The following is a 14,136-nucleotide window of genomic DNA, read 5'->3' as shown; positions in this document are numbered from 1 at the left end:
GAGGTGGAGTTGCAATATATATAAAAGACATACACACCTCCAGGCTGGTAAAACAGTATGACACACAGGAGACACTCCAGGTGCAGTTAACCATTGACAAGACCCCTATTCAAATCATAGCTAGCTACAGGCCCCCAGCTTTGACTCAAGATGCCAATTCCACCAATTTGGACCTCTTCAAATCTAATCAAGATTCAAGCCTTTACCCTGATCCTGGGTGACTAACTATCCAACCATAGATTTGACATGAGTACTTCTTCCAAACACAAATGCCCAAAGATTCTTTGATTTTGTCAATGCAAATGCCTTGGACCAGCAGATCGACACCCACACAAGAGGTGATAATATCTTGGACTTGTTATTAGCCAACATGAGTAACCACTGCAGCATCCCTACAGGTTCATCTGCCTTGGAAAGTTCTGACCACAAATATGTCACTTTCAAAGTCACTATCTCTCCCAACCCCCCCCCCCCCAGCTGGGTCAAAAAACTTGTTCAATGCAGATTACAACCTCCTAAGGGAAGGTATAAACAGGTTCACAGCCCCCTCCCCCTCCATAGGAACTGGCACATATGTCCATAACTATACCAAAGTACTATACAAGCATTTATATAGCTGCATGGAATCAGGAATACCAGACAGGACAAATCATCCTCTGCAAAGAAGAGTAAAACCTATCTTTTGGACATCTGCAATAAATAAACTCTATAATAAAAAGGAAAAAATTGCTGTCCAGGACCAAGAAGAATCAGATGCTCAATTGGAAGCAATCTCTCCTTATCATGAATAAGCAAATAACAGCACTAGTGAAATCCTCCTAAGCAAACTTCGAGTCCAAACATCTGCTAAAGACAATCATATGGTCTTCTTCACATATATTCACAATCTTAAAGGAAGCACTCAGATCTGCTCAGAAATGGAAGTCAAGGACACCACATACACAAATGCTGTACATATAGCCAACCTGCTGGCAGACAGATTTGGTGAAAACTTCACCCCTCTGGCCCTCCATCAGTAAAGCAGAGCATCCCCAGCACCTATCCCCATTCCCTTATGTCTAGGGAGCAAATCATCGCTGCCCTCTCAAAGGCAAAAAATACAACCTCCATGGGCCCCAATAACTTCCCAGGCTGCATCCTACATATACTCAGAAAGAAACTTGTAGCACCATTAGGCACCCTATTCAACCAAAGCCTGAGTACCAGCTTCATCTCAGATGAGTGGAGGCCAGCCACTGTCATCCCTTTGCACTAAGGTGGAACGTCCACCAATCCAGGAAATTATAAACTCAGCAGCCTAACTAGCCTGATCTGCAAGGCCATGGAACAGATTATCATGAGCCTCATTAACAAGGACACTGGCAACCTCCAAATACTCAATCTCATACAGTTTGGTTTTATCAAGGGGAGGCCATGCCTCAAATATGGTTGACTTCTTTGAGACAGTCATTAAAGCCATTGATGAGGGGAAGACAGTGTACACCGCCTACCTTGACCTAGACAATGCCTTTGATACTATTCCCAACTCGGGTATAATAGATAAACTCTCATAACTAGGCATCAATCTGTATATGTTACCAAATGGGTAGCAAACTGGCCCATTAATCCCACCTAATCAAAATAGGGGAAGCCACCTCAAGCAGTAGACCCATAATGAGCAGTGTACCCCAGGGATCAGTCTTGGGGCCTCTGTTGGCTGCGATATACTTTTCTGAGGTGCAAGCCAAAACCAGTGGGCTATGGCAGATGAAGTTTGCAGATGACTGCAAGCTGCGTGCTGTCATCAATTCCCCTAGTGATGTGGACATCCTCCAAGAGGGTCTCACCAAAACAAATGACTGGTACCAGAAATATGGCCTCAAACTGAATGCCAAAAAATGCATCACTGTCCCCTTTGGGAAGAGGGATATTCCACAAATCACCACATTAATAACAAGATCTTAAGCACACAATCAGTTGTGAGGAACTTGGGCTCTCAGGTTTATAGCAAACTGACGTTTGACCACCATACCACCTCCATTGTATGGAAAGCTTTCTACGTGGCCCACCTTATTAGTATGGTGGTCTCATCCAGGTACAAGGAGGTCATAACATCCCTGCATTCTTCCCTTACAAGACCCATTATTGAGTACAATGTCCCTTTCAGTATGTACCTCACAAAGCACATGCAGTAGCTGGAGACACCACATAGGTTCCTCACCAGGAGAATCCAGGGCCCCAAACATCTACCCTACACATATAGGCTAAAAGCCCAGTCTCTCTACTCAGTCTCCTATAGACTCCTCAGAGCTTACCTCTGTTTGGCATACAAAGCATTCTCAGACCCGCCTTGATGGGACTGCTGCATATCCGCAAGTCAAGCTCCACTCAAGTAACCCAAACGTGTGACCTCAACCTCGTCTGCGACATCAACAGGACTTGCTGGCGGGACAGATTTGTATCCCAGAGACTTCCCCTTCAATGGAATAAATGCCCTCTCCACATCAAGCAGAGTACCTCATTAACCCTTTCAAGTGCAACCTGGATAACTGGCTGGGGAACACAAAATACACCCCTGGGATTCCACCTGTGCCCCTGCTGGACAGGGGCATAAGGTGCTGACATATTAGAACATGGGCTAAATTCTTGGCTAGGCTTGTAAGGGCCTCAGGGCCAATAGCTTCGTAACTTCCTATGATCCTATGAATATTGCCTGGAACAAATGGTGAGAATAAATAATAGCAGAGGACAACCATCTACAGTCTGTTTAAACACGGGTGACCTTTCTTATTCCCAGAGCAGGAAGCAAAGAGCTGGTTAGCTTTTCTAAAAGGACTCAAGATAGTACCCAAGCTGGCTTTGTACATCCAGAGTTTACAGAATGTTTTCATCCTTGTTTTCTGGTTCCAGATAGAAAACAGGGAAAATGATGGTTTGATTCAACGTGATCTCTGAAACCACCTTGGGCATAAGAGAGGGATTTGTGTGCAGAGTGACCCTCTTTCTACAGAATGTCAGATAGGATTCTCCCACTGCGAGAGCTTGCATCTCAGGTACTCTTATTGTGGCTGTCAGAGTAATAGCAGCAGTTTTCTGGGTAATGAACCTTAAATATGCCTGACAAGCTGGATCACATGGTAACAGTCAGCTTTTCTAACACAAAGCTGTGATCCCAAGGAGGAACCTGTCTTCAATTTTATCTCAAGTGTATAACTCCTCTTTGAAACTGTTTAACGATAGACAGACAGGAGACGAGGGGATCCATGGACAGACATGCAGAAATGGCTACAAGACATACCTTTATAGAGGCTCAAGATAATTACTCACAAAAATATTTAAGCATCAGTGGTCCAAGATCTTACTGGATCTCTGGGTATTGGGTGGCACCAACTCTAAATCTATTCCATGGGCCAATATATGACTTTCAAGTAACAGCCTTTTTGGTAACAGTTTGAAATGTTGGGACCCATTAGAGTGAGTCCTGAAACACTGAGACTGAATGGCCAAAAGAATGGAATTGTTGTCTGTGATGCCATTTCTTGGAATATTCCCTTTTCCCAGAAGTACGTCGATCTCTTAGTTGGTATATATGTATCTTGGGGATGTTGGGGGTTGCCCCCATGTGGGGGGTGGACAAAAAGAGGTTCTAAGGAGAAGAGAGTTTTGAGATTCACTGTTCCCCTGTGTTTTCGCACTTTATTTTTTCAGCTTGTCATCACCTGACATTTCAAGTGCCAATATTTCAATAGGGAGACAGGCTTTCTTGTCTCCTTCAGTACCTCTTGCACATCATCTTGAAAGTGGAAGGCATCCAAACTGAATCACATAGGCAGTCAGTTGCAGTGGTTTGACATCGGGGTGTATCATACTCTACTTGTTCTGTGAGAATATATCCAGATTGTGAGGAAGCTTTTTGGTAATTGCCCATTGCCAATTCCTTAATAGAGAGCTAATTTTGCCTAGGTCAAATGGGAGCCACTACACTAATTCGTGGAGAGTCCTTCCCAATCTTCAGAAATAACCTGGAGATAATTGGAAAGAGGGGAAATGCATACAGGAACACTCCCAACCATGAGAATGAAAGAGCATATGTTTTTCTTGCAGGGGTCTGTGTTTAGTCTGTTCTGTTATTAGCGGAACAGATCTACTTGGTGTACTCCCCACACCTGGGAAACTCCTGGAAGGCCTATGCATTGAGTTGCCACTCATGAGGATCTGCCCAGGATCTGCTTAGCTTGTCTACCCCTATGATCTGCTCTTGTAGTATGCCAGAAGCTAACTCTCAATGCATCACTGCCAGCCAGCACAGGGGTATGGGCTGGTGTCCTCCTACTTTACATACCACATTATGGTGGAGAGAAACCAAATTAAGTAAAAAAATGTCCCAAATTGTACTCGAGCACCAAACATAAAATGCATTTCTATTCCTGAAATACATTTTAAGTGCTTAAATATAGCACCTTCAAGCAAAATGGCTCAAGCAGTAAACTAATGAAGGCAAGTAGTCATGAAGCGTACATAAGAACCAAAACACGCAAGTACATAAAAACAATTTCTAAGCTTACTTAAAATGCAGTACATTTGTCTCACAAAACAGTCCCAGTATTCAATAAGAAGCCCTGTTCTAAAAAAATGCAGTTCCTCACAAGAAACTTATGATATTAATAAAATTGCCAGCATTCTTCAAAAAATAGAAAATACATCAAAATATTTTCTGTGTGGAAGCTTTCTCCTCTGAGGACTTACCTGCCAGAAATGAAGCCTGTAGTCAATTGGTGTTTACTGTGAAGCCTCTCTGATTTTATTCTTTGAGGTGGTAAGAATATTCTGAAGATTTTAACCACTCTGGTTGTTTACGTAGTAATATTGCAAAATGGGACCAGCCTAGTGACAGTGTGGGAAGGGATGAAAGCTTTTCGAAGCTGACCAGTTGTATCTTTGGCAGGATCCAAACCATAGGCTACTGCAGCAGTCAGAATGAACATTATGCCCCCCCCCCCCCATTGTGCGATTGCTGAGTTGATATTGTATATAACAGTAACCAGGTTTACAGAGGGGCTTGCCCCATACATTAAATAGGTTTTCAATAATTTGGGTTTCGATATTTTGAATTTTCAATCAAATAGTAGGAATCCATATGCATATGCTTTACACACACAGACGCGCGTGCGTACATTTGCAGTGACTGACAATTTATATCTGTGATGCAAAATACTTTGCGTAGGTTTATGGGTATCCTCTATGAGGGAAATCCATAATGAAAAAATGTATTTTGTGTTCTTGTGGGTTGGTAAACAGATCTGTAATGCAAAATGGCTCACGTGGGTCTACAGAAAAGGAATATACTATAATGATGCCCAGCCTATGAAGCTCTGTGAGGAAAGAAAATGTATGTATGAAGCAGAATGACTTGTGTGGGCCTGTGGATTTGCAATACACATATCTGTGGTATAAAATGACTTGTGCAGACCTACAGAGTTGTTAACAGATTTGCATTACATAATGGCAGGTCTTTACACTCACTAATGTGCAGTGAACTTCATTTGGAAGATAAAACTTGACAAATCCTACAAATGAGTTTTGTAACTACGTTGAAACATGTATCAGTACAACTACCAAAAACATAATTTTCTTTGCCACTGAATTGCAAAATCTATTTAACATGCATTTTAATATATCAGTCCCCTTTTAAACAATTTGCAAAATCTATTTAACATGCATTTTAATATATCAGTCCCCTTTTAAACAATTTGCAAAATCTATTTAACATGAATTTTAATATATCAATCCCCTTTTAAACAATTTCAAATATTTATTTATTTATTTACGTTTGATTACTGGAAAAGTCCAACTATGTAGGAGCCTCCAGAGGCCCAGGGAGAAAAGCTCCAAAATACTACAAAACATTTTAAGAATAATTTTACAATCTTCAAAAAAAAAATACAAAAACATCTGCTGTTTAAATAATTATACCAAATTAGACATAATATGAAAACATTGGTTCAGAATATATACAACATATATGACAATGATTTACTATTCAGAGAGTTTAATTTCTCTGTAAACTGGCTAAAGCTAAGTTAGTATAATCTTCTTTTCTTCTTTTTCTTTCGGCTGCTCCCATTAGCGGTTGCCACAGCAGATCATCTGTTTCCATTTCTTCCTGTCCTCTGCATCTTGCTCTGTCACACCAACCACCTGCATGTCCTCTCTCACCACATCCATAAACCTTATCTTAGGCCTTCCTCTTTTCATCTTACCTGGCAGCTCCATCTTTAGCATCCTTTTCCCAATATACCCAGCATCTCTCCTCAGCACATGTCCAAACCAATGCAATCTCGCCTCTCTAGCTTTGTCTCCAAACCGTCCAACCTGGGCTGACCCTCTAATACACTTATTACTAACCCTGTCTACCCTCGTCACACCCAGTGCATATCTTAACATCTTTAACTATGCCACATCCAGCTCAGACACCTGCCTTTTTGTCAATGCCACTGTCTCCAACCCATATAACATAGCTTGTTTCACTACCCTCCTGTAGACCTCTCCTTTCACTTACTGGTACTCGTCTGTCACAAATCACTCCTGACACTCTTCTCCACCCTGCCTGTACTCTCTTCTTCACCTCTCTTCCACTCTCGCCATTACTCTGAACGGTTGATCCTAAATATTTAAACTCATCCACCTTCGCCAACTGTATTCCCTGCATCCTCACCATTCCTCTATCCTCCCTCTCATTCACACACATATATTCTGTCTTAGTCCTGCTGACCTTCATTCCTCCCCTCTCTAGAGCATATTTCCACCTCTCCAGGGTCTCCTCAACCTGTTCCCTACTCTCACTACATATCGCAATATCATCTGCAAACATCATATTCCACGGGGACTCCTGTCTGATCTCATCTGTCAACCTGTCCATCACCACTGCAAATAAGAAAGGGCTCAGAGCTGATAAGTTAGTATAATACAAACAGGAAATGCAATATGAAGTCAGACACAAGGTCATGGCATATTTAGAAACAGAGTCCTGGGAGACAAATTGACAGAAGGATGGCGTGAGTGATGGGAGAATAATGAGGTAAAAGGTATGAATAGGTGCTACTTCACATCTAGAGATATAGTACATACATTTAAAACATATTTTTTTTCTTGTATTACACTTTCAATGTCCTGTGCATTCAACACCTGCATGTTAACTCAGTTCTGCCACACTTACAGTATCATAGGATACGTACTGTGGACTGCAAATGCACTGCTCCATTCACTAGTTTCAGTACAGTACTTGAATAAACAATGCTGTGGATTTACAAGCGCACAAAGACTGGACTAAAATGGACTGTAAATTAAATAATGGGATCATTTTCAAAAGTAAGGCGTTTATGATTAAAATAACCATTGTAAAGTGAGAGGACAGCACTTTAGGAGAGTGAGTAAAACATTTATTACCAACTCTTTATCATCATGTACTATCGTAAGACAACAGCTTGAATGGTTGTGCAGATAATTATGTTAACAAATGCCTGCACAAATCAATTTCAGATACACGAGCAAAATATTACAAAACAACCTTTAAGCACTGTTTACAAGATGCTGCCAGACATAATGTTATACTTTCCTGAATTTTAGCTTAAGAACATTTCCACATTTCTTCATCACTAGTCAGACCTCAACAAAAAATACAAAGATTCTAACAGGTTTCTCTCAAGCTCTTATCACCAATAACCAGTAAATAACATACAATAAAGTCAGCTTTAAAATAGGAGAAATAACAAAAACGTATAACAGATGCTGTATGCATTTCTTACAAATTATTTGTTTTAAGACATTTGGAATAAAACATTCACTTCACTTACTTTTACAGCTACGGTTCCCTTCTCATGATGGTTTTGCATGTATTTAAATTCTTTCACTTTGGATTCTAGAGATGTTAAAGTTGTTTTTATCTTATCCTGTGGATTGAACAAAAAATAATAAAATCAAAAACATAATTAAACCACATGAACAACAAGACCATGAGCTGCAAATGTACTTTGATGGCCTTCCATTACAAGGACAGTGTAAAACACGAAGATGGCTACTATACCCATCACCAATGCCTGTAAACTGCCAGGACAGGCATACAGACACTGCCATGAACTTTTAAGACCCATTAGTGCAGTGCTAGGTAAGCAAAACTATAATTCACTTTATGAGCATTAAGGATTCAATTAGTAGAACCTTTAATTGTATCTTTAAATGAGAGTGAAGTCATAACATCTTAGAAAGGGAGTGGTCTCTATCAGGCAACTAAGATAAAATGCAGCAAAGCACTGGAAAACAACTGCAAACACAGTTTAATTATTAACAGCTGTCCTATTCAGAAAGGAGATTAGGCTGTAGGTAGTCCAACATCACACAGAGATACACCAGGTGGCCCACTTCCCTACCTAGTGGGTTAAGCCAAAAGTTCTATGAAAATATTGGGTGGCACAGTGGTGCAGTGCTTAATGTTGTCAACTCACAGCAAGAGGTTCTCTGGTTCAATTCGCAGCTGGGGGGCCTTCTGTGTAGAGTCTGCTTCTGCGTGGATTTTTCTGAGTACTCTGCTTTCCTCCCACATTCCAAAGACATGCATTTGGAGTGTCTCTCCCTGGGCCTCTTCTGAAAAAAGGCTCTGTCCTAGTCGGACTTTCCCTGTCAAGAAATGTTAAATGAAAGTAAATAAATAAAATATCCAACTTCCTCCTGCACCCCTAAAACTCCCCTATCTTAAACAAGCTTTTCCAAGACAAGGAAAGCCATTTCAATTTATTTTATTTACAATAAATGCTTGAAAATTTTATTTGTGTGTGTTATAGACTACCCTAACCCCAAAACTCAGCATCTTCCTTGGGTGCATATTTCCCCTAAATGATGGGGGGTTTTGTACTTTACCAACCCTATTAATGCATTTCTGCCATGTTCCCCATTGCATACTTTTCTAGTCCAGTTCTAGTTATGAGGTAAAGCAATATAATTCTGAGGGATAAAACAAACACAAGTAAATCTGAAAGAATGTCCTAAAACAGACAACACTGACTGATTACTGGTTAAAATAATTTCCAGTGATCACTAAAAGAAACTGCATGAAAAGATTAAGTAGGCAAAGAAACAAACCAGCTAAAAGCAATGTTGGAAAGCAGTCTTGTAAACCACGGAAACTGGCTGAGGAGACAACTACCTGTTATGGAATACATTCTGGTAGTTCCACTCTAAATACAAAATATGAATAAAATACACAAGAGACTACAACAAGGATAATAATAAACTCTGTGCAATGACTAGAAGGAAAGGTGCTTAAAACAACCAGATTACACAACCTGCATTCAAAAATCCCACAAAATTAGGAAACATTTGATACTGCAGCCCAGAATGAGATTTGCATAACTTAGAAACAAATTTAAAATATGGATATACTGTTTTTCTGATAGATCAGAAGGTTGTCAGTACTTTCTACACACCACATATATGGATTCATGTTCTAATACTGACCCTGCATTGCAGTTTGGGTGGCTCCTGTACTTCTGAAGGGTCATCCTTTAGAGTAAATATTAAATCAAGGTCCCATCTGTATGGGTTGATGGGAATCTAGGAGGATGTCAGAAGCCTGCCACATTAACTGAAAGCTATAAAAGTTTTTTATTTAGAAATGTACACATTTAACATGTTTTACACATTTCTAATATCATATACATTACTTATAATCGTAACTTCTCTATCTTGACCTCCACTGCCCGCGTCTATATTAGAAACTTGAAGTTACTGAACTTCGAATACCAAATGGTCGACACCATATGATCGAAGTTCAGTAACTTCGAATAAGTAATAAAAAAATAAAAAAATGAAAGAAATGCAAACTAAGTGTTGTAAGCAGGGGGGGCAAGCCCCCCCTGCACCACCCACATGGGGGGCTGCACCCCCCACACCCCTGCTACTTAAATATACCAACTCCGATATCGTGCTACAGTGTAGAAAATGGACATTTTCTGTTTCCGCACTGTAGTGCACTGAAGTGCGATCTGGGAGTTGGTATAAATAAGTAGTGAGTGTGTGGGGGTGCAGGGGGGCTTGCCCCCCCCCCACTTACAACACTTACTTTTGTTTTCTTTCATTTTTTTATTACGTATTCGAACCATAGGGTATTCGAAGTTCAGTAACTTTGAGTTTCTAATATAGACCCCCACTGTTTTTGCTATCAAAATCTTACTCACAAATTCCTTACTATTCAGTTTATTACATTCTTTCAATATATACCATAAACATGCAAAGTGTTTTCTTAATTTTTCTCTGCATTATGCAATTTAGACAATACTGAGTCCGTATTTATCCTATGTAAATGTTCATTCTTAAACACATTCATTACCTTTTCCTAAAAATCTTCAACGATTTAACATTTTAAAAACACATTTAATATTTTCTTCTACATCTTGAAAACACATTTAATATTTTCTTCTACATCACAAAACGTACTATTTTGTCTTCAGATCTTTTATTTAGCATGTGTTTTTTTTGCTCTTTTTTTTTGTCCTTGCTACCTGCTGATCATTCGTTTCTCAGAAAATTGTTCCATCCAAGCCCCATCATCATGGCAAAGATAAGGGGACACTGAACATCATTTAAGGCAGGAGTTAGGGATGGTTTGAAATTTTTACATTTTTGACTCCCTAATCCCAGTGCAAATATCCCATAAAAATGGCAGGACTTGTTGTGCACTGGATGTGTCAATTACAGCATCTCACTTACTTTTACAGGTGGTGTAACCCCCAAAACTGCTCTGCCTCCCTCAAAACCAGCACTCCCAGATAATCGCTGATCTTCATCAGACATTCCACTGCAGGAACAAGCACCCAGAATAAATGTACTCTATCCCTTCTTCTCAAAGAGTGCGGAGCTGACAAAACCACACATCTCTTCTCAATCAGAAATCTGTGCTTAAAACTAAATCTATTCATTACTAACCTCTACAAAAATCACAACATTACTAGGTTTGTTTAAATTTTTGATGCCTCTCACTTACAGCTTTTCTTCCATGTTCTAATACATCACTGTCCAATAAAACCCATCCATAACACCTTTAGAACCATTCATTTCAGTTCTTGGGTTTATTTTCTGTATCTAACTTCCACAACATATTCTTTGTTATATTATGAATAATCATTTCTCATCTAACTTTCTACTCTCATTGTGTTTTATATTACATCAATACTCTTCACAATTCCTAACAGTAAGAATTCCTAACAGGAATTTACTTATCAATACATCTTTAGCCAACATTATTTTATTCAAGACCCATAATAAATGTAACAATGTCAAATGAACCACTGAATTTAACAACCACAAACTTCTGTTTTTTTGCCATTACGAACCTCACTTTTAAGAGTTTCTGAAAGTAACATATTCTTGGACTTCCAGTATATACAGTTTTTCCTCAAATGCTTCCTATTTTAATTCTATTAAAGGTTCCTTGAATTACAGTAGAGAGTCGATTATCCAAACTAATTGGGACCTAAGCTAGTTTGGATAATCGAACATATAACTGAATCGGATAAAACTTCTAAAATCTTGTTTTCTCTGCATGCAGGAATACACTTTTCAACCATTCAAGTGTGATTCCAGTGGACAATAAAGAATATTTTCACATACAAGCTGGCTGCAAGCTTAAAAAACATGCTCAAGGGAATATGCATAATGCTTACATATTCAGATGTTATGATTTTTCTTACCCGAAAACTCTGGAAGGTTGGTTTGGATAACTGGTTTCAGATAATCGACTCTCTGCTGTATCTATTCACCACTTTTTTCTTTACATACATTACTCCTACTACTAAATGTTTCTGTTTACGTAAAAATATGTACCTCCAATTTCAACTTCACTCTTCATTCTTTTTTTTTACTTAATTTTAAACTTGCACTTCCTAAAAGGATCTACTTAACCCATTCTTTTCCTTCAATAATTAAAACTAAATCAATATAATTTTCATCTAGTGGAGGATGAACCTCTTCCATGATAATTCATCTAGTTGTTTATAGTTTTTAGTACAAATATAAAATGCTGTATTATTTATCAAAATAAAGACTACATCACTCATAGGTCATCTTTGTCAGACTTTTTTATCCAATTCTTGTTTAACTATTCATAAATTCAAGCTTTTATCCACACCCTTTCATAAATAGTCTTAAACCCTGTCATAATCTTCTCTATCCATCCATCCATGCACAACCCGTGCTTGGTCATGACAGACACAATCAATGCAATATATCAGTTTTGCCATTTGTTCCCTTATAACATTGCACATTATTTTACTGTAATCAACATTCCCTTTGCATTTTTACCTATACCATAAATGCCACCCCCATTATACTAATTAAATAAACAGAGCTCTTTTGCAATATTCACATTAGTATTTATATAACATAAAATCCACATTTTATCTGCTTTTATTTCTTCCACACAAAAGGTGTTACTCCAAGTCAAACGGCTTCCTCATTTATTCCATAACTAAATCTTTCATTCACAACCTGCACAACACATTCCTTCTCCTCCTTTCACAACCTGCACAACACATTCCTTCTCCTCCTTTCCTTCTCTTCCTTTCCCATCCTTTTATTATTTATTTATTACTTTACCAGGAAAGTCCCAACTTGGAACACTGTAGACACATGTCTTTTCAACATGGGAGGAAACCAGAGTACCTAGAGGAAATCCACATGAACACAGGGAGGACATGTAGACTACACACAAAAGGCACCCCAGCCGAGAATTGAACCAGACAACCTCTCACTGTCAGGTGACAACTAAACTGCTGTACCACTGCATCATCCATGGGAATACCCAATACTATCTATTTCTGGTGAACTCCACTCTCTTGCTTATTCAATATTTTTCCATGTATGATACTGTTTCTTTTTGCAGCTCTAGTCTTTTTACCAATTCAAGTTTAACGCCATACTGCATTTTTATATTTTTCTCATTTTTCAGCATACATCTTTCTCGCATATTTATAATGCAAGATTTGTTATTTTCTACACATTTCTTCCCCTATGCTATATTTTCCAGTTCTTTTACTTTACACTCATCATATTTAACTTTCTGTATGAAAAAAGTGTAACCACCATTTCCTTTTCAGAAAAAGGAATTTTTGTCTAAATATTTTTTTACAAAAAACATTTGATGATTTATTAAGTCGGTTATTTTTTCTTTACAGAGTTCACAGTTTCCTTTTCATTAAAACAGACTAAATGCCTCTCTTCTATAAACTGGTCAAACTCTTCTGCCAATATCTTCCTTATTTTCTCTCAAGTTATTCTTTTTCTACTTCCATACACACACTTTCCCATATTTCTTAAATATTCTCCATGCTTTCATGCAGGTGTCATAAAAGGACACCATATTAATATGTTCATCCTACAATTGTTCTCTTTCTGTTAATTCTCCTTTCCCCAGAAGTGGCCTCAAATGTCAGACTATTAGAATATACAGCTATTTTTATTTCACCCCATCTGCTTCCAAACCTTCTGAAAGCAAGAAATAGTCGTTTCTGCTTTAAACTTGTTCCCCATCTGTCCTTCCTTACGTGCAATTAGTCACATTTTAACAATTCCTTACATTTAACATCATCTAAACCTTTATTAGCTTTCTTTTTCAAGCTACAGTTAAAATCTCAGAGTATTACTTCATCACTGCTTACTACTCCATACTAGTATTTCCTTAATCATTCCAATCTCTCGGTTAAAACAATTGACATTACAAGCATTTGCCAAAGCCTTAAGTCCATTATTTATCTTCCCCTCACTTTCCCTATTATCACATCCACTTATTTTATGTCGGTTTTTTATTAGCTTCACTGTTACTTCATAAAACTCATCAAATTCAAAGCAACTCACTTCTCCATAATCTCTGAAACTGATCGTTTTGTATATGGTTTAAAAATAAAATATCTAATAAAAATAAAATATCATCTTCAATTTTCTTACACCCACCCAGTACCACCAATGCCTTAAATCCCCATTAGTACTGATCACACTAAAACTGTAACACTAACTTTTAACTTTTTGTCTTAATAACCGTTACATTTTCAACTTCCTCTTTCTCCTAAAGTCCTCTGTTCTCAATGGTCCTTTTACGGTCTTCTAGAACAT

At 38.4% G+C, this 14,136-nt stretch overlaps 2 protein-coding genes across 2 annotated transcripts in view; both read right to left on the bottom strand.

Annotated features, from left to right (window-relative positions):
* The window catches only part of LOC122813874 (zinc finger protein 578-like), an 890,730-nt gene extending 882,788 nt beyond the window's left edge, over nucleotides 1-7,942 (bottom strand). Inside the window, exon 1 of the mRNA XM_044086414.1 lies at nucleotides 7,833-7,942. Within this exon, the coding sequence (XP_043942349.1) occupies nucleotides 7,833-7,871 (39 nt within the window). The 5' untranslated portion in view covers nucleotides 7,872-7,942. The remainder of the gene's footprint in view (nucleotides 1-7,832) is intronic.
* Nucleotides 1-14,136, bottom strand: part of LOC122813875 (zinc finger protein 501-like) — an 838,273-nt gene that overhangs the window by 533,677 nt on the left and 290,460 nt on the right. The gene's annotated exons all lie outside the window — the stretch shown is intronic.

Source organism: Protopterus annectens, chromosome 10.part0, assembly GCF_019279795.1.
Source record: "Protopterus annectens isolate FY-2018-M chromosome 10.part0, PAN1.0, whole genome shotgun sequence".
Classification (NCBI taxonomy): Eukaryota; Metazoa; Chordata; order Ceratodontiformes; family Protopteridae; genus Protopterus; species Protopterus annectens.
This window is presented reverse-complemented; position numbering and strand designations above follow the sequence as displayed.